Here is a 26786-nt window from a genome sequence, read left to right as displayed (position 1 = left end):
TGTTGTGATTCAGCTGGTTTTATTCCTGGCAGAAATGTAAATGTCTGGGCTACGAGGCAGCTGCTACACAAAAACTTTGTTCAGCAAGCTTAGGAACACAAGGCTGCTGTGCTGTTCAGGTGCATAAGTCCCTGAGTTTAACTCAGGTTTTACTCCTAGCTGGGGTTGTTCATCCCCTCTCTAAATGAAGACATCTTACTTGGGTAGTCAGCATGGTTTTAGAACAGATCCTCAGGTTTTGTGTACCTTGACCTCAAGTTTTATTTACAATGTAGGACTCTCACGCAAATTGCAACACAGAGTGGGGGCGGGGGGGTAGTACAACATCTGGTGGGGTTTTACAGCTTCTACTCTAATGCATCATGGCAAATCCATTTAAGTAAGCTGTACAAAAACATCATCACTTCTGCTTAATTATAAATCTGTTGCATGTAATTTTGGGTTTTGAAAATGAATATGGATAAAGAGACTTACCTCTAATCTATATTGATCTCTATCAAGAGATGAACAGATGATGAACTTAAACCATCCAGTTCTATTCCAGTGCATTTCCTGTCTGTACAGAAATGGAAAAATGTTTACTGTAATTAAGACCTAACACTTCAAGTAAACAATTATGGTGGTGAGAGATTAAAAAAAAACAGTAAAAAGCAAAATCACGTGTTAGGAAATGTCCCTACAATTTGCCAAGGTCAGCTGACACCAGAATACAGAAGGCAGGACATGTGCTCATCAGTTTGAGTAATGGGTGTGTTCTTCCTCTGGGCAAAATGCATAAAGGTGAGCATATTGCTTAACAGCTTTGCCTCCTCCAAAGTGGAGATAATAGCTTTCTAAAATGTGTCTGAGAACACTGGGTTGGTTTTTATGCTGATGCTGTATTAGTCAGAAGAAACAATCACTCATCCTCCAGGTCTATCATTGCATTGGGAAAGACACAGAACTAGAATGCTGGGGAAGTGATAAAATTCAAACGTATGAGAGGCAAAAAGGCCATCGACACTCATTGTAAAGTGCAAAGGTCAAGAGGGCATTAACCCCTGTTCCTTGTGCGAAGATTTTTGCTGACTTAGGTTTATAAGTATCACAGCATCTTGAAATTTCTGTCTGCCAGGAAAGTATTTACTGCTCTTAGTGGATGAAGAATCCCTCAACAGAATGGTGGAATAGTATGTGACCTGGTTGTTACTTGTGAGTCCTGTAATCTGTCACTCTTGTCTGCCTGGATTTGGAGAAAAAAGATCTCTATTTCCTCTACTTTCAACTCCTTCTTTGTGAAGTATCTGAACAAACAACTTGAGTAACATGACGACCACAGGGATGTACATCCAGAGATGGATCTGGATGTATGTCCAGATCTCAGTGACTATGGCCTTAGTCTATTTAGCCAGCTGTGAGAAGGAAACATGAACGAGGATGAGACCATTTTCAGTTTGGCCAAGGATGAGCACAACCAAGACTTCATTTCCAGCTGTGACTTGAATTATCACCAGTGTCTGGATGCTCAAGGTAGCCCTGGGACCAATTAGCATGTGCTGTACTCCATCCACACCTCTGAATAGTCCTTCCTTTGAGGAATGTATTTAGAAAACTGCAAATCACAACCCAATGATTCTTTCTCCAGAAACAAGAATCATCACAGTACATTTAGTTCTTCTTTGGAGAAGAAAAGATATACACAGCTCTTTTTATTCCTTATTTCTGAAGCAGCAGGAGATAATTATCTTATTTCAATGTCCTATTCCAATTACATCCTACTTTACAATCCTATAAAATTCAAAATAACATGAAAAATCCTTAGATGCCTATATCGTGTTATAAGTAAAACTTTGTGTGTTTAGAGCCAAAAAGTTTAAAAAGAAATCGAGTGTAATTTGTTTGTGCTTGCTTACTTGCATTACTTTTCATCTTGAATAATACCAATTAGATGGTTTATGATTATTTCACATTGAATTCCACTGTAAGCTCCCTCTGCACCAGCACAGCTCTTCAGTGGTTCACTGGTTGCAGATCCTGTGGGGAGAAAAAATATTTCTTTGTTGAAAGATAAAATTTAGTCTGGAATTTGTTTTAATTGCTGCTGCCTGCTGATCAGTCCTGGACTTTATCAGAGACTCATTAACATGTCAGCCCTGATACTTTGGATGGTATGGATGCTGTGGCAAACCTCAGATACAGCTTGGAGATCCCTGTAATGCCAAATAATTAAATCCCCAACCCACCGAGTGCCAGGAGTGAGGAAAAAGTAAAAGAAAGTAAGGTTAAAAAGGTTGAAATAAGAGTTTGGGTGCAGTGACTTAGCCAAGAGCCAGGGAATCCCACACTGGCTCATGTTCAGGGAGTGGCTTGGGTCCCACTGGCACAGAGCACACCATGGCCGGGTCACTAGTTCCACTAGGGAGGTAACAAAGGGCTGCTTGCTTTTTAAAATGAGTTCGCTCTCAGCCTGTGTCTCACACTGAGCCTTTTGCAGAGGTTGGTGCCCACGCTTCCCTCTAAGAACGCGAGTCGGTGAACTGAAAACAGGATTGTGTGTGCTTGTCAATGAGCAAAATCCAGAGATCTTCCTGCACAAGTTTTACTGGACTTGCTGTTTGTTGGAGGCAGTGTGGCTCAGCAGTGCACTCGGTGGGGACTGAAGAGCTGTGGAGACCACGGACAAGTAATTTCATCTTTTTGTTGTTTTGACTTCCTTCACATCAGCAGAGACAATGACCTCTGGCCTCTGGTGGCTGCTTTGGAGGTCACAATGACAATGGCTACTCAAGGCATTAGTCATGGATCTAGACATGGCACAAGAGAGGCTGGGCTCTTATTTTGATCTTTCAGACCCTTTTGCAACACAACATTCTTAAAGGAAGTCCTTTTCTAACAGCCCTAGAAGTTGACCACTCATTATCCCCATCTATATGTGGTGTTTCTTGGTTTCTTGGTATTTGTGTGGGCAACAACAGGGCCCGGGTGCTGTGCACCCACGAGGTGGTTTCCCAAGCAGCATGAACTCTTGCAGGCTGGTTGGGAACATGCCATCTTCATCAGCTTGCAATACAGCATGGGGAATACAAAGAAGGAGGGCAATGCCACCTCTCTCCAGACATGATTTCCCACCTGGGGAAACCCCGGAGGGGGCTCAGAGGAACTGCAAATGAAGAGGGAGTTAGAGAGAGTTGTAGGTCATGCAACTCAGAGGAAGAAAAAATATTCAGGGGTGTGGGAGGAAAGGCAATTGAATAATTTTTCTAAAAAACCTGAACAGCCCTCTGGCAGAACAAGTAGAAATAAACCTGAAAAGAAATTGTAAGAAACTACAATTAGGTAAATGTTAATCAGAAAAGAAGGCTCTGAACTTAAGGTAATGTACTTATTGATGGCAATAGAAGAAGGTGAAAACTCTGCATATTTTATTTTCTGGCCTGATTCTAGGATTGTACTTCAACCTATGTATAATTTAAAGTTTTGACTTCAGTGGGAATAGTTGTGTTCTGAGAGCCCTGCGTGTGTGTTATGTGTCTGCTGGAGCCAAGGGCTCTGGTGGGAGCAGTGCTTTCTGTGCTGGTTAAGGTTGCTAAAGTGTTTTTAATGCTATTTTTGCGCTTTCTCTGGCGCTTGCAGCTTTCTGAAACTTTATGTACTGAGCTGAACTCTTCCAGATGGTTTCCTTTTGAAACTGGTTTCATGCATGTGGGCAAGAGAAAAACCAGTTCAGCCATTTTAAATCAGGAATGGCCTTTATTTCCATGCACTGGTTTTAAATAGTTGAGAAATGCCTTCTAATCCATACAGTTGTTTCCAATTAGAGGTCAGACTTGCAAGGTGTAAGAATCTTCTCTCCTAAACCTGAAAAACTGAGCACTTCACAGACGTAAAGTTTACATTTATTTGATTAGCTTTTGTTTGTTTGTTTGTTTTTTGTTTTTAATAATTTTCTTGAAGTAGTCCTAAAAATGCAGAATGTTTTGTTCATAAGCTGATGCAGTGTGCCATGTTCCCAGTGTAGGTGCAGTTTTAGATTTCTGCTCAGGTGAGTGAAATAAATAACTGGGTCCTAAGACTCCAAGTGAAGTTGGACATGGTCGAGGAAAACAGTAGAATAAGCTTTTGAAATTACAAAATGGCACATCAATGTAGTTCTCCTCTATGGGAAGCTGAGCAAGTCTTGGAAAACTTTGTATTAACAGAGAGGGGTGGGTGAGACAGGGTATGTGTTTGCCAATGACAAGAAAAGCAAGCAAGAACCTTCCTGAAGGTGTTTTATTTATGTGGTTCCTGGTGATCCTCAGGCAGGAAAAGCTTTCTACACAGTGCCGTGGCTCAGACTCACTCAGGAAACACTGAACTGCTTTTAAAAGACAGTAAAATATTCTGCTCTTAATTTGGCAGTGGAATCTGCAAGGTGGCTTTGGTGGCCCATGTGTGACTGCCTCATGTGCTGAGCGGTGTTAGCAGCACCTGTGCCCTGCTCAGGTACTGGGCCAGGAAGGTCCAGCTGCTGAGAGAGGGAAAATCCCTGCTTGTTTCAGCTGATGCTTCACATCCTTCTCTGGTGGCACAGTTTCCCTAGCAGCAGTGAAAAGGGTCACCCTGGCACTCTGGGTGAGATGGAAAAAAAAGAAGAGCAGATGCTGAGGTGTGCCATGTGCTCAGGCCACCATCCAGAGGGTAGGTGCTTCCTTAGGTGTCTCCTTAGGTGTTTCCTTAGGCCAGGAGTTGTCACCCTGCACAGGGAACCTCTGTGAACACGTTACAGCAACACAGAAACACCTCCCCCTCATTTCATTTGTCTCTCACAGCTGTCCTAAATCTCCCTCCCTGTGGAGTTTCTCTTGGCTGGTGTGAAGCTTTCCACCTAGCCAGGAGAGGAGATGGGTTCCCCTGGTACACCCAAAGGAAAAATACTCTGTGTGTCATTGCTTTTCCATATGGAAAGACACAGGAGAAGGAAGGTGGGGCAGATGGGTGGGACCTGCCTCGAAAGAGAGCAAGGCCAAGTGAAGAAATACAGGCGTGGGAGAGCCACCCTTATCAAGCACCATAAATGGCTTTCATTGTGGCACTTCAGAAAGCTTTAATATCTCCTGGTATTTCTTGCTACAGGAAGGCTCCAGAGGAGTTGGGGCAATCCTGAGCAGAGTTCCCCCAGCATGAGGTGGGACTGGTATCTGTTCTTGTCCCTGGGATGAAGGATGCCTTTGCATCCTGTGAAGTATTTGTAGTGATGTAATTGGCTCTGGTAATCAGTAACTAGCTCAGGCTATGAGATAAAATAGCGTGGCTTGCTGCACTTAGCATGTGGGAGCCATTTCAGACTCCGGCTGTAGTGTGGTTGAGCACGAATCAACCACTTCTGCCTGTGCCCTGCTTCCCACTTCCACAGTGTGGTGTTCCTCAAGGGGCAAGGGAAGGGACTTGCTGCTGGGGTCTGTGTGCTGCCCAGCTTGCCTCCAGTTCTGCCTTGGGGTTCAGGAAATGCAACTTGTATTTCAGCCCCCTGTGCCCTGTGCCCTGTGCTGATCTGTGGACAAATTGCATTCCCATTCTCTGTTAGCAAACTCAGGCATTATCTGCTTAGGCTGTAAACACTGAGAGAAAGATCCTTGTGGCTTTACAGCACCTGGTTCAGGGTGAATCCAACCCTGAATCAGACTTTAGACTGTCTTGAAATTTAAATAATTCTAAAGGTCGTTTCTCTTGTGGAGGCTGGGAGAAACTTGCTCCCAAAAGAAGAGGACAGCTTAGGCAGCCATGTGCTGTGTGTGAGCACTTGTAGCAGGGAGACAGCCCCAGACTACTTTTCTGTCAGTCCCTGTAAGTAATAGATGCCTTTGTGCTCCATGTAAATGGCTGGGACAAAGTGTATGTAGAACAGTCTGATTATGCCTACAAACTGTATGCCACTCCTCAGTGTCAGGAAGTGCAAAGGTTTCTTGACTTGCTTTGCTGCCAGACCTGCCAGCTGCTGTCAGGACACATCTGCCTGGGACATCTTTTGCTCTTCTAGTGCATGGAGAACCTGTGAGATCTTTCAAGAAGCATTCAGAAACGCTAGTCCAGAAAAGGAAATTAAGTGAGGATGCTGCAGACAGCCTGATCCTTTCCCTGTTTGCAGCACTGTTAATTCAGTGTGGCCCCTGTGGTCAGCAGGGTGTTACCACGACAGAGTCAGCAACAGCCCTGCTGCTGCTTGGTGGCACATTCTATGGCCCAGGGAGCTGCTGTCCTTCCTGATGTGTCCTTGGCCTTTGTTTTCTAGGAAAGATCCCAAGATCCCAGTTCTGAAGCCCCCCCCCTCTAACCTGCTTGCCCCAGGGTGGAGAAGTCAATAAGTGAAGTGCTTGAGTGTTGCCACCAACACTTCAGCTATTGTCAGCTGAAGAGAGCTCTTGACTTGTGCCAGGTGAAGGGCTGGCCTTTGCTCTCAGGTTACCTCCATGTGAAGGGATCTGCCGTGCCTGATTTAATGAGTGTCTGTGAGAAGCGGTTACACCGCCCTCTCCTTCCCTGAGTGGAAGGAAAAGACCGATGGATAACTCAAACCTGCAACCTGATCTGCAGCTTTGTTGCCATCAATTATGTTTTCTGCCACTGTAACCCAGGGGTTCCCCTTCGAGTGGGTGAGGTGGTTCTGCTGTTCCCTCTCCAAACAGCCCTCATGGTCTGTGATACTGGTATTCCCACTGTGTAGGGAAAATACATCCTCTGATGGGTTTAAAATAAACAGATACCTCTCTAAAATGGTGTTGAGTAGGAATTGATGGAGATTGATGCCTGTGAGCTTGGTACAATGAACTCCTTGTGTGGCTGTTTGTCTGAAGGTGGCTCCCATTGTACGGACGTGGCTGCTGGGCAGGCAGCAAGGGATGCATGGATGAGTTTTCTTTATGGCTGCTTTCAAATATTTATCTGCAGGAGGATAATGGGAGAGCTGTGTTTCCTCTTGTCGTCAGAATTTCAGAAAGGATTTTAATCCCCTGTGCTCCTGCTGCTCGTGAAGCCCAGACAAAAGAGGCTTGATGCTGCTGGTACAGGGCTACCTCTCCTTCTTGATGGCCCCCAGCAGGGATGCACTTGGACTTGACAGACTGAGCAGCACAGAGGGAAAGTTTTGGGAACTTGACTGAATCTGCTTTTCTGAGCCACAGGGTACAATGAGTAAGCAAATAGGGGCTCCTGTTCTTTCTCCTCTTTTTTTTTATCCTGTGTTCCTCCACTTCCTCTTGAACTGGTGAGAAATTGAAGCTGGAGGGTGCACAAGTCTTGACTCCAGTGTGAGATGTAGGTGTCCAGCACATCCCAGCACTGAGCACCAATTTCCTTCTTGCCAGCATGGCCATTAATGTGAGCTTGTCTTAAGATGATGTGGATCTGACTGCAGCTTTTGTTCCAAATGCTTATGACTTATGAAGGGTTAAAAATGTATTGTTAAAACCTGGTTTAAAACCTCAAAAGCTGCCACAGGTCTGGTGTACTGCTCAGTTTTAAGTCAGCACTGAGATTACACTGCTTGATACTCTTTACAACAGGTCTCTCCACAAGGACTTCCTTAACCTGCTGTCTGCTGAGCGCTGTTAAGGGCCTCATATTTCCTTCAGTCTGAAGGTCTTTTCTTCCTTTGCTGTATCTCTGTGTAGGCAATTGAGAGTTTTATTGTGCCTTTGGAAGGAGGGAGCCCTGCAGCAGCTGGAGCATCAGTGTGCCTGGCCTTTGCCTTAATGCTGGCGTTATGGACTGTGAATAACAGAGACAAGGATCATGTAAGGTTGCCTTCTGCCTCCCCAAGCCCTCCGAGTGACAATGTGAGCTCTTATAACACCATAGCACGCAGTTCAGCAGTTACTGTGCAGCTGGGGGCAGAGCCTGCACGCAGCCTGCCTCTGCTTGCCAAGCTGCCCCTTTAGTGGGCACAGGCACTCTGTGATGCTGGGCACAGGGAGCAGGGCAGGCAGGGCGGCAGGGAGCAGAGCTCAGTGTGCATTGCTGCCTTGGGATGAGCTGCAGGGGCACCCCCGACTCCACAGAGCGAGCGAGAGGAGGGGCAGCAGCCTCCTCCCACCAGTGCCGGGTTTTTCACAGCTGCTACGCCCCCTTTACTCTCAGCGCATCCCACCCCTGCACTGAGCAGGAAAGGCATTCCTCTCCCCCGAGTCCAGACATGAAGTGAAAGTCTTCTCTCTAACAGCCAAGGAAAGGCTCCTTTAGGTGCAGAAAGCTGCTGTGAGCTCTCTGCAAAGCAGCCACCAGCTGCTGGCGCTCAGGGGTGCAAGGAGGAGAGAAGGGCCCGTGTGCTCACATCTATTTCCAGGCCCAGTTTTCATATAGATGTGTGTTACACTGCACCGTGGCTCACGGTGGCAAAGTACAGCCTGGTGATGGGAAGGGAAATCATTCCTCTGTGAGATAACTGGGGAGTAAAACCTTGGACTGTCAGGTGCAACCCAGTCTGAGGTACAATACTGGGGTTAAGCTTTGCTCTATTAAGTGCTTGATAAAATAGTGGGCTGATAGATACCAAGATGGTATCTAAAATCATGTATAAGACTGTGTGGGGTTTTTTTCCAAAACAGGGCTGTTGATCAGGCAGTGTGTGCACATGTAGCAGTGTGTCAGGGGAACACCTAAGGCTCTCTAGATAAACACATCACTCCTCTCCACGTGGGAGGAGCAGCCACAGAACTGCATCACACCGAGCCCTGCTGGGTGCTCCTCCATCTGCAGCCTACTTGGTATGCAAAGACACCTTTCCTGCAGTGAAAAGGCTTTGATTCACCCAGGGCCAGATCACTTTATCAGCATTGCAAAGGTGCTGAGAGCCTACACAGCAGATTCCCTTCTGCTCGGTTTGATCGTCTGCTACATTTGTGATCCCAGCAGAGATAATCTGGAAAGGTGTGTTTATTGCTTTGCACTTAGCAGCTAGGGATATGCCTCACAGTTGCACAAATATGCCCTTGGCTAAAGTCTGTTGCTAAGCAATAGTTTAAGATAAGGAATATATACAAATTCCCAAATGGTCAAATTTTAGGGCTCTAGGTACTCATAGGTGAGAGGCATAGCAGCATCTTGCCTTTGTCCACAGCCCCAAAAGGAATGTTCATCTTTATTAGCCTGGGAACAGCATTAAATTGTAAGGATCTGCTTTGTGTTCCCCCTCCTGCAGCCAGCTGCAGTGCACAGCAGAATAAACAGCTGTACTCTCATCTGAGGTGACAAGGTACAGAGAAAGGACAGCTCCTTTTCCCTGTGCCTTTATTTATGGCAGACTTTTGCACATGGAGATCATAGAATCACAGAATAATCTGGGTTGATAGGGACCTTTAAAAGTCTTCTAGTCTAACCCCTCCTGCAGGGAGCAGGGACATCTTCAACTGGATCAGGTTGATCAAAGTCCCTTCAGCCTGACGTTGAGTGGTTCCAGGGATGGGGCATCCACAACCTCTCTGGGCAACCTGTCCAGCCTTTTACCACCCTCGTTGTAAATAACCTTCTTCCTTATATCTAATCTAATCTAACCCTACCTCTCCTTCAGTCTAAAGCCATTCCCTTTGTCCTGTTACTCCATGCCCTTGTAAAGAGTGTCCCCCCAGCTCTCTTGGACCCTGGAAGGGGCTGTAAGGTCTCCCTGCAGCCTTCTCCAGACTCAACAACCCCAGCTCTTTCAGCCTGTTTTCACAGGAGAGGTGCTCCAGCCCTCTGAGCACCTTTGTGGCCCTTCTCTGGACTTGTTCTGCTGGGTCAACATCTTTCTTGTGTTGGGGGTTCCAGGCACTCCAGGTGAGCTCTCACCAGAGCAGAGCAGAGGGGCAGAATCACCTCTCTTGTCCTGCTGCCCACACTGAGTTTGATGCAGCCCAAAATACAACTGGCTTTCTGGACTACCAGTGCACATTGCCAGGTCATGTCCAACCTTTCATCCACCAAATGATGGGGAGGAGCCAGAGCCTTTCACTTCTCTCTCTCTCTCTCTGCTCCTGTGCATGCTGTGCATGTGGCCCTTGTAGCTACAGGTCCCCTCAGTAGTGCATCTGTCACCCCCATTGCCTTGTTCCCCTCAGCCAGTGAGTCACTTCATCAGCAAAGGGGAACTGCTCCAAGGTGGGTCTCTGCTGCTCACATCTCATGGATTGTGTTGCAAACTTGGGCTGAGTGCATCTGAAATTGAACCTGCTTCTGCATTCTCCACCTGCCCACAGCTTTGAGTCACTCAGTTTTTCCTCATGCCCCCTGAATAATTTTCTCTGCTTTTTGGCCTGCTGTTGGTGGATCCAAGCAGAGCTGTGGGGTAGGAAGTGAGCCCCATCCCTGCCTTTCAGCAGAAGCCTCATGGAAAGCCTTGTTGTGCTTTGCTCTGCCTGTTTCTCCAGTGCATGCGAGGGAAAAGCAAGGAGCTGCAGGAGCTTGGCAGCAGCAGCAGTGGGCATGAGCTGAGCTGACACCCAGGGTGCAAATAGAGTCATAAAGTAAATGTGGCAGTGTGATGCATATTAAAGCAATTTGCAGGGTAATGTTTCCCTGACTATATTCTTAGTAACAGAGAGAAGTGATCTTCCCACCTTCGCTGCAGGCACGTTACCACGCCGGCTCAGAGGCTCTCAGGGGCTCTCAGAGCCTGCCTGCAGGGCTGGCTGCAGAACCCCTCAGAGCCTGGCTGTGCATGAGCCCCATCCCTCACGGCCAGCCTGTGCCCTGTGCCATAGAGCCACAAGTGGGCACATGCCATCTCCCGTTCCTGTCTCTCAGCTGCAAATATAAAAACATGCCCAAGAAATGACTGTGCTCCCTCAGGAATAAGGAAGGGCCAGCCTGGCTAAACCGAGAGGAGAAAATTGTATATCCATGCAGTTACTAACTCTTTATTTGGGAAAAAAGAGCTGTTTGTCTGGTGCTTCTTGGACCTTTGGCTTAATATTAAATTGACCTTCGCACAAACTTTCTCCAGCTCCTTCCCAGAGAAGACAGAAGTTCCCATTTCCTTTCACTGGCTCTTGCTTTTGAGCAGAGATTCAAAAGCTGGGCTGCAGCTGCCCTCTCCAGTGAGGCCACAAATGGAGCAATTGCACTTAAGCTCAGGAGATTTTAACCCCTCAGTCTGCAGGGTGGGTCTCTAAAATGCCAGCTGGCAAGAGGTCTAGTGAGCTTCCCTGGAATATGTCCTAAAGCAGGTGAAAGGTTTTCCTCTCATCTGCTCTTTCCAGGTCTGAGACTCTGAAGCCCTGGCCATGGGATTGCCTTTTCATCTCCTCTCTCCCCCTGTGCTGGCACAGGAGGTGTGGATTGCAGCAGGCGTGGACGTGCCAGCTGGAACAAAGGAAAAGGAAGTCATTTCTTTTGGTATATCCACATGGTTCCTCCAAAAGCTGTTGCCAGACACCACCACCATAATTTTCTGCCCATGGCCTTGCTTGGCAAGCTTTCCTTTCGCAGAATCACAGCATGGTAGATTTTATGTCTGGAAACCACCTAGTCCTACCCCCTTCTCCAACCAGAGCAGGTTGTCTGTTCCCAAGGGTGTATGGCCCACAGCCCACCTGGGGAACCCAATCTTGTGCTTCACCACCCTCACTGAAAGAAGCTTGCTTTCATTTTAAAATGGAATTTCTGGTATTTCACTGCTGCCACCAACACACCCTTGTGTGAGCTGGGCCAGGAGTTCCTGCCTTCACATATCTGCTCAGAAAAGGATTGCCCTCCTTTTTGTGCTGCTTCTGGTTTGCTACATTTGTTCCCTTGTCAACCACCTACCCTCATCTCCCCCAAGCAGAAGGAGATGGCAATATTTCCTCTTGGTTTCCAATGGATTTAAAAGCCTGCTTACATGGTTCTTACAGGTGTGTAAAGTTGTATGTGCAGAACATAATTTAAAACACAAGTTCATCTACTTGGTGTGTGCTTTACAGTCTCTGGCAGTGGTGTTCTGGAGCACCTTCACACTTTGCTGCCAATTTCAAGGCATCTTGAAATCATGCCCTACCTTTCCTGCAAGTAACTCGTTAACCTGCTAAGAATACTACTATTACACAGCCTCTGAAGCCCAACAACACCAGTGTCTGGGTTGCTGTTAACAAACATGGCCAGAGTTTTCTGCATGCTCTCTTGGGAGGGTTGATCATGGAAGTTACTTTTGTTATATCCAATTCCACTTAATATATCTCCAATTTTCCTGTCTCTACATCAAACGTTACATGTTAGGGAGCCTCGAATAACAGCTGCTGCCACTCATGTTAACTGAGAGGAGCACAGGACACTGAAGTGTCTGGTTTCTCATCACTTACAGGATGGATAAAAGTATCTGTTGTACTGACTAGTCCATCAAATATGAATGATGCAGATAGAGTGGCTGTTTACACACAGCAATCTATTTTAGTTAAATTGAAAACACACACAGGGGAGAGTTTCAGCTTTGAGGATAGAAAACACTGGAAACGTCAGGGCTTTTTTTGTCTCATCTTTTCTGTTTGCTGGTAACACTTAACTCTGAGGAGTGCCCAGTCCGTGGCTAGGAGAGGATGAGCTCTGCTCTCCTAGGACAAAGATCCAAATATCATTAGCTATCCAACAAAATCTCACAAAATTCAGGACAAGGTGCTTGCCTTCTTTTGCCACTCTAATTTTACCAGAATACTCAACTCTTTTGTACAGCATTAACATAAGCATTTACAAAGCCAGTCCCTCTGGAAGATGACAGCAATTGTTTTGCTTAATGCTTAATGGCTTCCTCTCCCTCTGGACTCTGTGCCAGGGCATATTGTAATGAACAAGCTCTGGAAGAATATTATGGCCTCACTCGATCTATTAGGACACTTTACATAGAAATTTATTTTGCACTACCATGAATTATATAAACACACAAATTAAAGATACATATGCAGTAACTGCTTGCTGAGAGCATTGTCTGCAGCAAACTCATTAGGAGAATGAGTTACTCTGTACAAAGTCACTTAACCTTTGTGGATTTCCTGGTACTGTGTTTATTAATGCCCTTGCTTTATTTTGAAATAGTATCTCTGTGTTGTCTGAAAACATGCTTCAGATTTGAAAATTGGCATACAGCATAAAAGTTTCCTATAAACATACTAATTGTATTGAAAACAAAAAGTGAGGTCTCATTCTGCACTCCTGTGCCCAAGCACAGAAGAGTATGGATGTGTTCATACACATCCCTGTTCAAAGAGTTTTGAAAGCAAAACTAGGCAATACAGGGCTAAACTCCCTCAGAGGAGGAAAAGGAAAATAATAGCAAGGCTTTGGTTTCCATGGGCAAACATTAATTGCGAGCGGAAGGCTTCTCTGAATAGCCTTTATCAGGATTTGTCCACCAGGCTCACTGGCCAACGTTCTGCTGTGGAAAATATTTCTCCAACAGCAAATGGAGATGGAGGAAAATATCAGACTAACTGTTTGGCAAAAGGTCTGCTTCAGTTAGAAAAACAATGCTCAACATGCACATGTTTCTGTCAGGAAGGCAGCTAGCAGGAACATGGCAGTCTAGTAATTTCTCAAGCAGCAAAACCAGGATGTCTCAGGAGCAGCAGGCTGGGTGCAGAGTAACCCACACAGAAGGGCTTGGCTGCAGGAAGCTGGGTGTGCAGAGAGCTGCACCTGGAGATATTTTCAGTGCCAAAGCTTCGCTGAGGCTTTACGTAGTATTTTTGTGACAAAAGAAGCCAACAATTAGTCACTGAGAATTCAAGTGACCTTGGTAACCTGACTGCTGAGTCATTCTGTGGCCCATCTTCTACAGTGGTAGAGTTGCCAGGTAAGTGAGGAGAAGCTGTTGCAGATGCCTATCAGGGTGACTCACTTGCCATCGTGTTTCTGACTGCACAGACATATGGGACTACAGAATTAAGGCAATGGAAAAATTTGGTTGTGTGTTGGAGCAGATCTGTTATTCCTTAAATCCTGTTGTGGTTTGGGGTTTGATCCTGCTTCTGTGGCACAAAGCTGCTTCTGCCTTTGCTGTGAGAAGGCCTGGCATTGTGTGCCTGCTGCATCATCCTTGTATCTTGTACAGCTATAATTATAACCCTGCAGGCTAAGTCAGTAGAGAACAAAGATTCCTCACTTCCACTGAGAGCTTCCAGGTGATATTTGTATATAATACAAATAGAATAAAACTTTGGCCTTCAGGGGAAAGCTCCAGCACAAGGCTACTTGGAATAATTACACCTATCACACAAGTCACGGCATTCTGAAATGAGCTGGCAAGCAATATTAACCTGACTGAAACTCCAGCCTCCTTACAGGTTGGAAGCCCTGGAAATGACTGCAAAGGCATTGGGGTGGGCTGCAGGTTGGTCCCAAAGCCATGTATGCTCCAGCTGGCAGCACATCTGAGTCTTGCAGTTAGGTAACTGTGGAGAAAGAAATGAGTAAAAAAAAATTAAAAAACCAAATGTTCTTCTGCCCATCAGCAGCTACTGCTTTACCCTCTGCACATGGTCGATTCAGTAGGGAATGGTTGCTGGCAGGGGAAGGGGAGTGGATGTGGAAGGAGCTGCAGATGCTGCCTGCAAAGTAAGGAGGAGCCCTGGAAGGTGGTGGGGGGAGGAATCGATGGGATGGAGAGGAAGATCCAAACTCCTGCAGCCTCTGTGCTCTGGTGTTCCATGTCCACCTTAGAAAAGGAAGCAGCTTGTAAGGAACTGCTAATGCAAGATGATAGATTATGGATCAAAAGCCTTCAGTCTCCCAGGAATTACATGAACAGTCTCATTTATTGCTGGAGCTTACAGGAGGTTACCCCTGTGTATTGGGGCTGTAAGATTTCTCAAGAGCAATACAAAGCATTTCACACAAGGGCTGGACAACTGAAGTGCCAAGTCTATAAAAGGTCCTCATCTAAACACAATAATTTGCAAAGACAAGTGAAGCAAGGTTACATATTTTTGGTGGAGACTTACAAGAGGAACATCCCTTGTAACTATTTAGATTTTTCTACTCTAGGAGCAAAGGGAGAAAGTAATGCTGAAGTCAATGAGAGGTAAGTTGTCCTTTTCTGTAGGAAAAGCCAGTGAATTTTAAAACAGTTCTTTCTAGTGAAACCAAAACTGCTCTGATTTTGAAAGCAACTTCATTGTCCTAGAGCTAGAATACAACGATTTGTAAGTTGAAACAAAACATAACTTTGTTTTAGTTACGTTTTAACTGACATAACTGATAATCTTACTAACATGATCTGATTACAAATGAGTGTTTTCTAACTGTAACAGTCAAATTCAACTCTTGAACAAAAGCACTTGCTGGATATTGGGCATTTTTACACATTTTGCCTATTGAAGTTACAGGACCCACTGGATGAGGATGAAAGGATGAAAACTTCTGGTTTTGCAGTAGGTTGGTAACATGTTTTTTCATGTAGGATAATGGAAGCACAGCTCTCAGCATTTTGGTTTTCCTGGTACAGTTATTAACATGAATGAAACTGTGCATACCCAGGTTTGAGAAAATGGACAGACTGTCGAATCCATTGATCAAATGTTCAGAGAGATAAAAGTTGAAGACACTTTTCAATGCAGTAGGACAGACAGCTGTCTCTAAATCAGCAGTGAATAGTGAGCCCTATATGACAAATCCTCTAACTGTTTTATTGCAAATTATTCATGCTAATTTTTACAAATGTTTGGGGGTTTCTTTTTTCTTCCTTAAAGCTCTTCAACATGCACACATTCCCATCTTCCACCTTGCTTTCCCAAATGCAATCATCTCTGTGCGTGATTGACCTAAGTGATCACCATGGTTTCCAATTCAATTCAGGTCCCCAAAGAGGTCTTTTAATTAAGAAGCTCTAATAGAATCTCAGAGAAAAGTTCTAAGTCCCCAGTCTTCAGGCTGTGAGCTACAGATCCCAGGGGTGTCTGTGGCCAAGTAGTACGAGACCCTGAGCATGTCCTTTGTGGAAAGGTCATATTCTGCATAGAACTTTGTGTTAGTGAATCCTACAGATGTAGACATCCCATGGAAAATTCCTGGGGATCACACACAGCAGAACACTTCTATAGCAGGCTTCTGCTGAGCAGTGGGTAGTGACCAAGAGAGAGGTGAGATGGAAGCAGGAGTGCATGGAAATGTCTTTATATGAAATTCCAGCTGCAGTTTGTGCTCAGCCCGTGTGAGGTGCTGAGCCTCACTGCCAGTGCTGCAGCACAGGGGAGCTGCTGGGGCTGCAGCCACAGACCTTGGCTGTGCTTTGCTACATGTAAAAGTGCACTTGTTTTGGTAACAGGATCCAGACTATTTAAGAACCAATTTCTACCCAGAAAAAACCAGCTGCAGATTTTAATCACCGTCACTGGCACTGCAGAGGTGTGTTTTCCAAAACTGCTTGGGACTGGTCTCTGCTTATTTCAGTGGGGCCAATCCCAGCTTGTGTGCACAGGTGTGCAGAGCAGCACATGCTGCTGTTTACTCAGCAGTTGGTACTGTTCTCCAGGAAACCACCTGTGCTTGCTGGACTGTGGATGCAGTGTTTGGTAATGTTGTGCAGAAGCACTTGAGAACATTTTCGCACCAGGAACTTCAGCGTTAGACACGCAGGAGAATAAAAAGTGGAACTGGAAAACACTTCTAAACTCTTGCAAGCATGGCATTGGCTGAAAAGCAAAGTTGCAGAAAACTGAAGCCACATATAGAACTTGAGATAACTTTGATGAATAGTTCTTGGCTGGAAGACAAAAAGAAAAACTTAAATGTTCTGTGTCGATTGTTTCAGGATTAAACATCTTGAAGTTTTGTTTCAAAATGCTCTCCCTTCTGGCAATTCTCTCAAAACTTCTGGTCATATAAATCTCAATTACTGAAGATACTGCTTGAGGAGTCCTGTCAGAACAATATTTTGTTTAATTGGAAGCTTTTTAAAGCTCTTTATTTAGTTTAAAATCTCTGAAGTTTTTCTTCAGAATGTAGCTTGAAATAATTTTAATTTGTTTCAACTTATTACTTCTCTGTTAGCCAGCTGAACAGAAAGGACTTTGCAAGTACCCAAGAGGGGATGATGGGAGAACAGAGAAAATAAAAAAAAAAAGAGAAAAGGTTTGGCTGTGATAACTCATCCCCTGAGCACAGCACTACTCCAAGGCCAGACCTGGACCACTTGTCCAGAGGAACCTGGTGTCCAAGGCACATTTCTGTACCTTGTAATTGCACCAACCTGTGCCTGAGGTGGGCCACTCTGATGATTTATAGAAGTCATTTATAGTGCATTAATATAACAAGTGAGTGGAAACTTCCATTAACTCCTCCTCCACAGAAGAGACCTTGAAAGAAAAGGGGTTTGAAGGAGGGCTGTGCCATGCTGTGACTCGGGTATGGCAGTCAGGGGTGGGAGGCAGACTGCAGAAAGGAACAGAGCCTGAGTCACAGTGAAGCAACCAGTTCTGCACAGAAAAACACCCCTCTGTCGGCTCCACTCCTGGCAGAGCTGGTCTTTCATCTGGTGAAAAATGGGGATGAAATGCCTCCCTTGCTACCCTTCGGAAAACACTTCAGTATCCTCAAAGGGGATTTAAAAGCAGCATCATTATAAGTGGGAAATGAATTGCTCTCTTGCTGGATTTAGCAGCTTCCTGTTTTGGAAACCCGAGATACCATCTCAAATTTCTGTTTGTTGTCAGGCTGGAAGAAGAGACTCAGAGGCTGCAAAGCCTCTGGTGAGGCAGCGCTTCATTTGCTAATTGTCTCTGCCAGACAATGCCATTTACACTGGGCACAAAATCACCTCTAACCTCCAGTGACCAGAAAATCACTGTATCCTTAACTCCCATCCTTTTGAAACAGCACCCAGCACTGCAAACCCTGACTGCCACTGTCAGCCCCTCTCCCTGGACAACAAAATACAGGGATAATTATTGCTGATTCATTCATCCTGCTTTCCAGACATAATTACAATATCATAAACAACTGCATTATAAATAAAGATGTTTGACTTGTCATGCATAATGTAATGAAGTGTTTGCTTTGAGGACCGTGCTGTCTGACAGGCACAGGACTGGCATCTGCCCTAAGCACACCATGGAGGGGTCTGGGTCCTGTGCTCTCTGGCTGGACTGGGGTCTCTGCTGCAGGGCAGGGGCAGACCTGAGGTTCAGAGAGGTCTCTGCAGTCAGGAGGCTGCTTGGCATCTGCTCTTACTCTCACAGACTGAGGTTTTTACATGTTTCTGTCAGAAAAGCTGGTGAAGCTGGGCTTTGCCTCTGTGAGAGCTCCTCAGCAAGGAAAACATCTCCTGTTTTACAGTTTTTATTGCTCTTCTGTTTTTTTAGGCCATGATCCAATACTTGCCACTTTTGCTGTATAAAATTCAGTTGTTCTGCCTACCTGCTTCTCCTCCTCCATTAGCCAGATGACCATAGCAGCTACATCAGTTCTAAATGGGATCAGACCTGGAAGTTGCAGCTCTGCCACTCAGGGCAATGACCTGCAAGGATTTTTTCCTCCACTGTTTAACACTTGCTTAAGTTGGAGCACTGAGAAAGCCCTTGAATCTTGCCCTTCAGCTGGTGGATCTGCGGGGATGTTTTGGCTGTGAGATGTTGCTCTTTGTTTTGGAGACAGCACAGCACAGGGAACTGGCCTGACAGCCACAGCTCCCTTCAATGCTCTCGTGGCTGCTAATGGCAACACAATAAGCCAGTGTTGCCCAAGTCTGTTTTCTCTAACACCAGTCTTTAAAGAGCAGGAGGTTATTTTCCCTTTGTTGCAAAGACTGGTTCAGGCACGTCTGACTGGGATGTGACATTTCCTGAGGGATGTGGTTAAAGACAAAGTAAACTCTGGTGCTTTGGTGACTCCACAAAAATCTGATTGCCTGAGACTGTCATGGAAGAGAGCATCTGGGAAGCAGCAATGCTTCTCATTTCTTCCCTTGGGAAGTTTATGGAACTGCTAAATATCTGGAACTAGTAAATATCTGGACCTCACATGAAGCAGGAATATATTATATGTATCTGAACATTCTGGTGCAGAAAGAAGTGGAGGTATGAATCAATTATTAAAAATTAGATAAAATATATAATAAATTATTAAAATTTATTAAATTATTCTTAATGACCTTTCAAGAGTATCATTGAAATGCAACTCGGCTCTCTGCAAGGGAAGAAGTGATTCTTTATTAAAGATGGAGCTCCCAAACTAACTGGAGCTCCTTCCTGCAAAAATGAGGGGCAATAGGACTTATCTTCTTCCCATTTAAACAGAAAGGGAATATTAAATGTCTGTGTGATGCAGAGCAGGTACCAGGCAATGTACCAGCATTAGGTACCAGCAAAGATGAGTGGTCTCCTCAGACAGCACTGAACAATGAAATTCTTCAGCTTTTGCTGGAGCTCAGTTGCAGGCCTTCAGTTGGGCTCCTGCTTGGAGGGGACATGGAAGCTTTCTCCCTCCTTCCCTCCCTCCCTGCCCCACACCAGCGTTTTGCTCCCTCTCCATATTGAGAGAAAGATGGGAAAAAAGTTAGAGCCAGTATTTTATTCACTTCAATTTTCAATTTTTAAGACTGTATGAGCAGCTGAAGGACTTAAATCTGTTATTGCCACAGAGGAACCTTGTTCTGCTTGATTTATGCTGAGTACACTCATAAACCAAAGCAGCCACAGTTATGAAGAAATGTTCTTCAAAAACCTCATCCTTAATCTCATTGAGTATGAAACGAAGGGATGGACTTTTTAAGCAGGCCCTCTTGAAATCTGCCCAAAAGATTAATGTGTAAATGCACAGAATGCTCTGGAAACTCTTAAATGGAGACATTTTATTTCCAAATAATCACAGGAGTAACTGTTTGTAGCAAAAAAGATGATTAATGGCATTGTGGCCAAAGTAAGGTAAGTCCCTAAACTTGACAGCATAATATTTGCATATTACGTCGATCTTAGAGTTTCTCACACTACCTTTGTTTATTTTTACTGGATGAAGCACAAGAAAAGCATGATGCTCGCTTAAATCTCCACAAATCCAAACATCTGAAGCTACATTGCTCCATTTTCCTGGCTCTGTTCCTCTCTGAAGGCACGCTGCTTGCATGCTCCCTCTCGTTTTTCCCATGAACTACAGGGTGTAGGCCAAAATACCCTTTGCAACTGGTAACTCCTAGGCACACTGGGTTCCAGTTAATATAACAACTGGACATTTCATAATGCTTGAAGCATCCATGGCATGAATAAGATCAGTAGGAAATATAAGGAGCAATTTGTGTTTTCCACAGGGTCAATTTTATTAAATTTGGTGAAATATCATACAATGACCAAGGAAGTTACATGGAAAACTGATTCTGACCCCCGTGACAATACTATCAGAGTGGCATGTAGGACATGCTTGGATGTGCAAAGGCTGAGCACCTCTCTGTGCACTGGCTCAGGGAGGTTCTTTACTTGGTCATCATGGGCTGCTATGCAGTGGTTGCAGCATTGCATCCCTATCAGAGGTTTGTGACACTGACTGGCATGTGATTCTGTGAGAAAACCAGCTGGATCTTTTAGTACCCAGTCACCTGGGAACCTGCCTTGGTTTCCTGGAGCTGAAGGCACAAGCCAGTTCATTAGAAGCAAAGCTGGAGGACCCATCTTGGCAACTGCTGGGTCAGTGGTTACCTCCCCTCCTGCCAGCATCGCTGACTGATGGACGACTCAGCTTTCCATTTCTGGGAAAACAACCTTCTGTCTGATCATGCACTGACATCCTGCAGCACTGAGCAACAACTCAGCAGCAAGGAAAGCAGGGAGCCAGGCTTAGGGAGCAGTCTGAGGGTCACTGGACCAACACCAGTGATGGGTGCTGGCGAGCAGGACCCACAGGGCTGGCAGCAGCAGCCACCCTGCAGGTGGCAGGTGCCAGGGCAGCGCTGATGGCACCCAGATGTGTGCCACAGCTGTCCCTGCGGGCACAAAGCAGCTCCCCTGGGCCAAATAAGGAGGGAAAGGCATCTCAGCTCCACATGCCCATTGCATAATTGTAAAATATGCCTGTAATACAATTGAGTCAGAGGGAATTATTGCTGAAGCACAGTTGCTTTGGGAAGCCTTCCTCTTGTAGGCTAATTGCAACTATCAAATCTCTGTTGGTTTGGCTGAAAAAAGATCATGGCAGTGATGTCTCTTCACTAAAAAGGATTGTTTCCCACTTTGCTGTCATTAAAAAGAAATACAAACTAGCCAAACTCATTCTTTACCTAAGACTCTCTGAAAATGGAACATTTTTTGACAAAATAACTGTAATTCAAACTGCAGCAGCCAGTGCTGTGCCTGCTTTGGTACCCAGCCAGTGAATTTTCCAGTAAACACCCTCCAGGACTGTTCTCCATTTGGATTTATTAGTCATTACCAAGAAAAGATAATTAGCACTTGTGAACCATTGTGATAATCAGGAGCACGAAGTGTTTCCAATAGAAACGGACGGGGTCCGTGCGTGGCGCGGGATCGCCGTACTCCCTGTACGGAATGAGCGCGGGGTGGGCAGACCTCAGCTGGGAACGCTCGGAACCAACTGCTCCAGTGGCACTAATGACACTTCACAGGGGATAAGGCAGGGAGGGGAGCTGTTCCCTGGCCTGTTGAGCTTCTCCTTCTGTTATCCTGGAGGCAGAGTCACTTTTGTTACAATATGCAATCCTCCTTGTTGGTCAAAGGCAACGGCACATACCACTCCTTTACTGCACAACAGGAAAACAGAAGGTAATTATTTTTTCTTTTTGCATGCACTCTCCCAAAAAATGGAAAAGAACCTTGTGGTGGAACAAGAGGACCGTGATACTTTAGGCAATGATGTGGGCTTTTATCTTCCTCTTTCAAAACTAATGAATGAGAAAACTCTGTTAAGACTCAAGTCAGTGCTAAAACTTGCAGAATTGGTTCCCCAAAGTTATTGCTCCCCAAACTTCCATTACTTATGATCTGTAATATTCATATGAGACAAGGGATGTAAATCTTCTGTTCTTAAATCTCAAACCCTGAGCATTAAGCATGCCAGGCTTCCCTGCCACGCCTATTACTGAGCTCAGGGAAGTAAGTCTATCAGATTTATCAACATTGCTATCTAAATAAATACTACAATACATAGGATTGTCTGAAGCAGTTGTCTTTGTTTTTCTGTATCTGGAAGTGTGAACAAAATCCATGCTGAGTGAGAGAGGTAGCATGTAAGTGTTTGGGAAGACTTCTGTTTTGCTGAGCATGATTAACAAATATAGCTGGAGGATTCACCCCCAAAATACTTGTAAGTCTGCAACAACCACTCTCTTTCCTGCATTGTACAGAGCATTTCAAGCCAATACAATACCCTTCCAGCCAAGAGGTACTTTGCATCCTCTGGGAAGCAGGCAGGAAATCTCAAGATTGAGTCCAGTATGTATGCAAAGTACTTAGTCTGCAATTGTTGTGAGTGCTGTGGTGTGGTGAGCTGGTAGAGGGGTACATAGCCCTCTAATTCCTGGTGATGATGGCCTTTAGTCAGGCACATCTTCCCTGCCACAGGTAGAGCAGAGCAGAGCAGAGGCTCTTAGGACTGAGATTCCAATGCCAGCAACGCTCATTAATGCACACAAGATGGGACCACCCTGGCAACATCTGACTTGTTGATGCACTCAAAGTATTCATTAATGTTTGCCCCTCTTCCAGGAAGATGAGTGCTGTGGCAAGTCTGATTACCATCAGGATGAAGTTTGCCTGATCACAACAAACGTGATGGGCTGCTGGCTGTTCACAAGCTACGCGTGCGGGAGCAAATGGATCTGTGAGTGTTTGCTTTTCAGCTGCTGCTGGGAAACAGGCACCCTCCTGCCAGGTCACAGCCCAGCCACGTTACAGACCTCTTAAAGCAGCTCCTGGGTGGCAGAGGTGGATGCACAGCTTGTACTCCAGTAGCTGCCCAGGGCACAGAAGTTGCTATGGCAGTGCTGTGCAAACACACATGGCACAAGGGAGCGGCGACTCCGGCTCTGTGCCTCACACAGAGGGCTCGCTCCCACCCTGGGAACTGTGGGGCAGAACAAACACCAGAACATAACATCTATCTATACATATATATATATATATATCTGCTTAAGTCTATTCTCAGATTGCATCTGACTGTGAAACTGGGCTTAAAACACCTGGGTAACAATTTACATATTATGTCAACAACAGCATCTCTCCCCCTCCCCTTCCCTCTTCCCCCCTGCAGTGCAGAGTGAGCCGATTTCAGAGCATCCTTCGCAGCAAAACCTATCTTGCTGCATCTTTTTGTCTTCATGAAACTCCTTTAATTCTGCTACTTTAACACCTACTCCTTCCTCTGCTGCTGGTGCTATTGCAAAAAGGAATGTGGCTGGGGAACACCGTCTCCTAGGAAACCTGCCCCTGGCCTAAAAAAGTCCTTTTGGGTGCCTGTGTGGCACTGCAAAGCCAGAGGACTCATGGGCTGAGCACCTTTCACGGCTGGGCTGCTTTCACCTGGAGTGAAATCAGCCTACATCAGATCTGGAATCCCTCAGTGAACAGATAAATAAGCTGGGCTATTGCATCTGCATCATTAAGGGGAAAAAATAAAAATATTGGCCTGGAGTGCACCAGGCTGCTGCGAGGAACCTGAGAGCAGTGTGCTTCCCTCGGTGCAGGCATCCTGAGGGAAGGCGGGGGGTGGGATGGTGAGGGCTGGGAGCAGCACAAGGGCCCAGCTCTCCATTAGCCTGCAGATTTCCAAATAACTGTAAACAACACTGACTTCAAGTCTGCTGCCAGAGCCTCAGGCTCTGTAAGAAACAACCCCATCTTATTTATTGCCTGAGGATATTATTATTTCCAGAGTGAACTAGTTGTGGATCACAATACTCGGCAGAATTATAGTACAAAATGTGCTTTAGTGCAAACTTACTTAGTAAATAGTCGCAAATCTTTGGACAAAAATGGGCGAAAAGCCCCAACCTTTTTTTATTTTTTGTAGAAAAGTGCAGCAAATTGTTGCATCTTCTTTATCTTGGGACTGGTCTGGTCAGGGCTGGCTCTTATGTGACAGCACAGTCCAGCTCCACCTCACTGCCAAGGCCCTGGGGAGGTCACACAGAGCTGAGCAGCAGCTCAGCAGGGGCTGTGCCAGCCTGCGTCCCCTCCCTGGCCGTGCCAGACATGGGGAGGCTGTGTGCATCAGAAGCTCCTCACTATTACACCTGATAGGAGATGCAAAATGATGCCCCTGAAGGCTCAACTCTGTACCTCTACTGTGAAATTTCTATGGACAATCCAAGGATTTCGTTTTAAGGAAGAAGCAGTTCATATACACATACACTGCCTTCAGCACACTTTCCCTTAAAAGACTGCTGCCTTCTTTTGCATCATCAAAAGAAGGATATGAAAATGTTTTCTGCCAGGATTGGTAATGTGGCAGAGCACAGAGTTCAGTCACTATATACTGGTAAACACTCTATTCCTCACTAAACTGATGCAATAGGTGATTAATAAGAATGAAGCTCAGAGCTTATAATTAGTTACATCATGTAAGGCCTTTCAATAAATATGTAAGTGGAGATATTTATGTGTTTTTAATACTAGTTCAAGTGTGAACTGATTTAGTCTTTGGTCTTACTGCTTTTGTGAGTTATACTGCAATAGCAGCTTTATTTTTAAAAAAAGTATTTTTAATTTAAAACTAAAATTTAATTTTAAGTTGATCTAGGCAAGTGCTACACTAAATATAGTGAGCATATACAGTATATAAAAGCAAGGCAGGAAAAAGGATTATCAAAATAGATGAAATAATTTTGTAAACAGCATATATAGTACGTCTATTTGGTGCAAGTGTCATTCTTGTCCTGTCAGATCTGTGGGGAGACAGCCACATACCTAAACACAACTTGCCCAAATTAGTTGGTGAATTTACTCCTATTTAGAACATTTCTGGGCTTTAATTCAGGGCTTGGGGGTTTTATTTTCAACCAACACTGAAAGGTGCAAGTGCTCTGAACAACTGTACCCTAGCATGATCTTTCTACAGTCACCTTGAAGCAGCACTTTGAAATAAGCCTTGCTATTAACTTGAACAGGAGGTTAGCCAGGCACCTGTGAAGAAAAAGGCATTCTCTGTTCTTGCCTGCTGCAATTTCTTCTTCAGTTTGGCTTGTCTAAGCTAAGCCTGTAGACCTGAGCCCCGTCCTGGAATTACTTAGCCCAGTTCCAGGTTACAATGGCACTTTTTGTTGGGCTTCTTTGTTTATCTGCTTGGTTTTGGTGTCTGTCCAGGCAATGCAAGTGCTTAGAGCTGCGGGGAGCAGCTTCAGAGCTCCCTGGGAATGACAGTGAATGGAATGACAGGACTGCTGGATTCAAGGTCCAGGGCAGTGAGGAAACATTCGATGGCTGCTTCGTTTTTCCCCTGAGCCTGCAAGACCTCTCCAAGGCTGTTCCAGGCAGTGTGGCTGGTGGTCTGGATCCGGATGGCGTCTCTGAGGACCTTCTGGGCCAGCTCCCTCCGCCCAAGTCTGCTCAGCACCAGGCCCTGCCAACAAACAAGTGATGGGCAGTTAACAACAGCGCTCAAGAGAGGAAGAAATGGAGCACCCCAAGCTCCCACCAGGCTGCCTTGTGAGAGCAGGCACAGGAGTCCTATGGAGGGGGCATCTCCACCTATTTCTGAGGAATAAAAGTGATCAGTTGTTAGGTTCTGTGGTTTTTGATAGTGATGCACTCCTTAAAAAGCAATTGTGAAAATAATTTTTTAAAAAGCAGATTCAGATTCAGCTCTGCAAGTGCTGCTGCTGTGTGTTACTGAGAGAGTGTTTACTGGTGCTATACAGAAGAAAGGCTACAGGCCCTTTAAGCATCCCTCTCTCCTTGCCCAGAAAATATACACAGCTTTGACTACAGCCAGTCTCTGAATTCGTTCCTGCACATCTGCAACACCCAGCTGAGGCTGAGGTAAAGTCTCTCATCTCCTACATCCTGATCACACTGAGATCTTTCTTCCCAGCAAACAGGGGGCAGAGGGATGTGGTCTCCTCACAGCCTTCTATAGGCAGGCTGTATCTAACAGCATGGGATGTAACAGCTCTGTCCTCCTGCACTTCAATGTAGATCCTAAAGCAGCGTGGGGGAGGAGAAGGATGGAGGAACCTTGTTTAAAAAGCTGTCCTTAGGGTAAGAAAAGACACAAGTGGGTGTAACCATCTGGAGGGAACGGGAGGGGGAGGATGAAAGAAGTGTTAGGAAGAACATGTTTTCCTATAGGGCTCTCATGGATGTGTCTGAACCCACAAAGGCACCTAATGAGCCAGGCTCCCTGTTAATTACACAGCAGTCAACCACTGAGCCCAGATGGTCACATGGGCTTTGCAGGCCACAACGTATCCGTGGCATTTCTCTGCTTCCTCCTGAAGCTGCACACACCAGGATGAACTTTCCACCAGCTCCATCCTGGTGTGGCCTCTGGAAGAAGCAGCCAGCACTGCCATGTCACCTGCCAAGCTCTGCACGGCCTCTGCCCACGTTCACCTCTGGAAATGCTGGCAAGTGAGATGACTGCCTGACTTCACGCTTTTCCTGGGACAACGGAGTAGGTGGATGCATATGTATAAGGAAAAGCATTAGCTTAATCTTTAATCTGTCTAATTGCCTTTAGGGCATATGAAAAGATGTAATAAACCTGAAATCTCTCACAACTAGAACCCAAGTAAATTTCTGATGAAAGAATAGTGATGCTTTTAGAAATAGTAAAGGTTTTTCCTCTGTTTTGTTTTGTTTGCTTTTACAAAACTACCATTAAACACAGGGTGCATCAGCATCCTTAAGGCCAGTGATAGTACTAATACCTACAGAAACACATTAATTTGCCTG

General features: G+C 45.4%; 1 protein-coding gene across 3 annotated transcripts in view; it reads right to left on the bottom strand.

Moving 5' to 3' along the window:
- Window positions 1-1898: 1898 nt before the first annotated feature.
- TTC7A (tetratricopeptide repeat domain 7A) overlaps window positions 1899-26786 on the bottom strand; it is a 189361-nt gene continuing 164473 nt past the window's right edge. For 2 of the 3 annotated variants that reach the window (XM_036379594.1, XM_036379595.2), the window contains one exon: window positions 19722-25452. In XM_036379594.1, the coding sequence (XP_036235487.1) occupies window positions 25231-25452 (222 nt within the window). In that variant the 3' untranslated portion in view covers window positions 19722-25230. Of the gene's footprint in view, window positions 2014-19721; window positions 25453-26786 lie in introns of those variants that run through there. The other variant, XM_036379593.1, reaches the window with a different exon arrangement.

The sequence above is a fragment of the Molothrus ater genome, chromosome 3 (assembly GCF_012460135.2).
Source record: "Molothrus ater isolate BHLD 08-10-18 breed brown headed cowbird chromosome 3, BPBGC_Mater_1.1, whole genome shotgun sequence".
In the NCBI taxonomy this organism is placed as follows: Eukaryota; Metazoa; Chordata; class Aves; order Passeriformes; family Icteridae; genus Molothrus; species Molothrus ater.
Note: the sequence above shows the minus strand (reverse complement) of the source record. Positions and strands in the feature narration are given on the sequence as shown.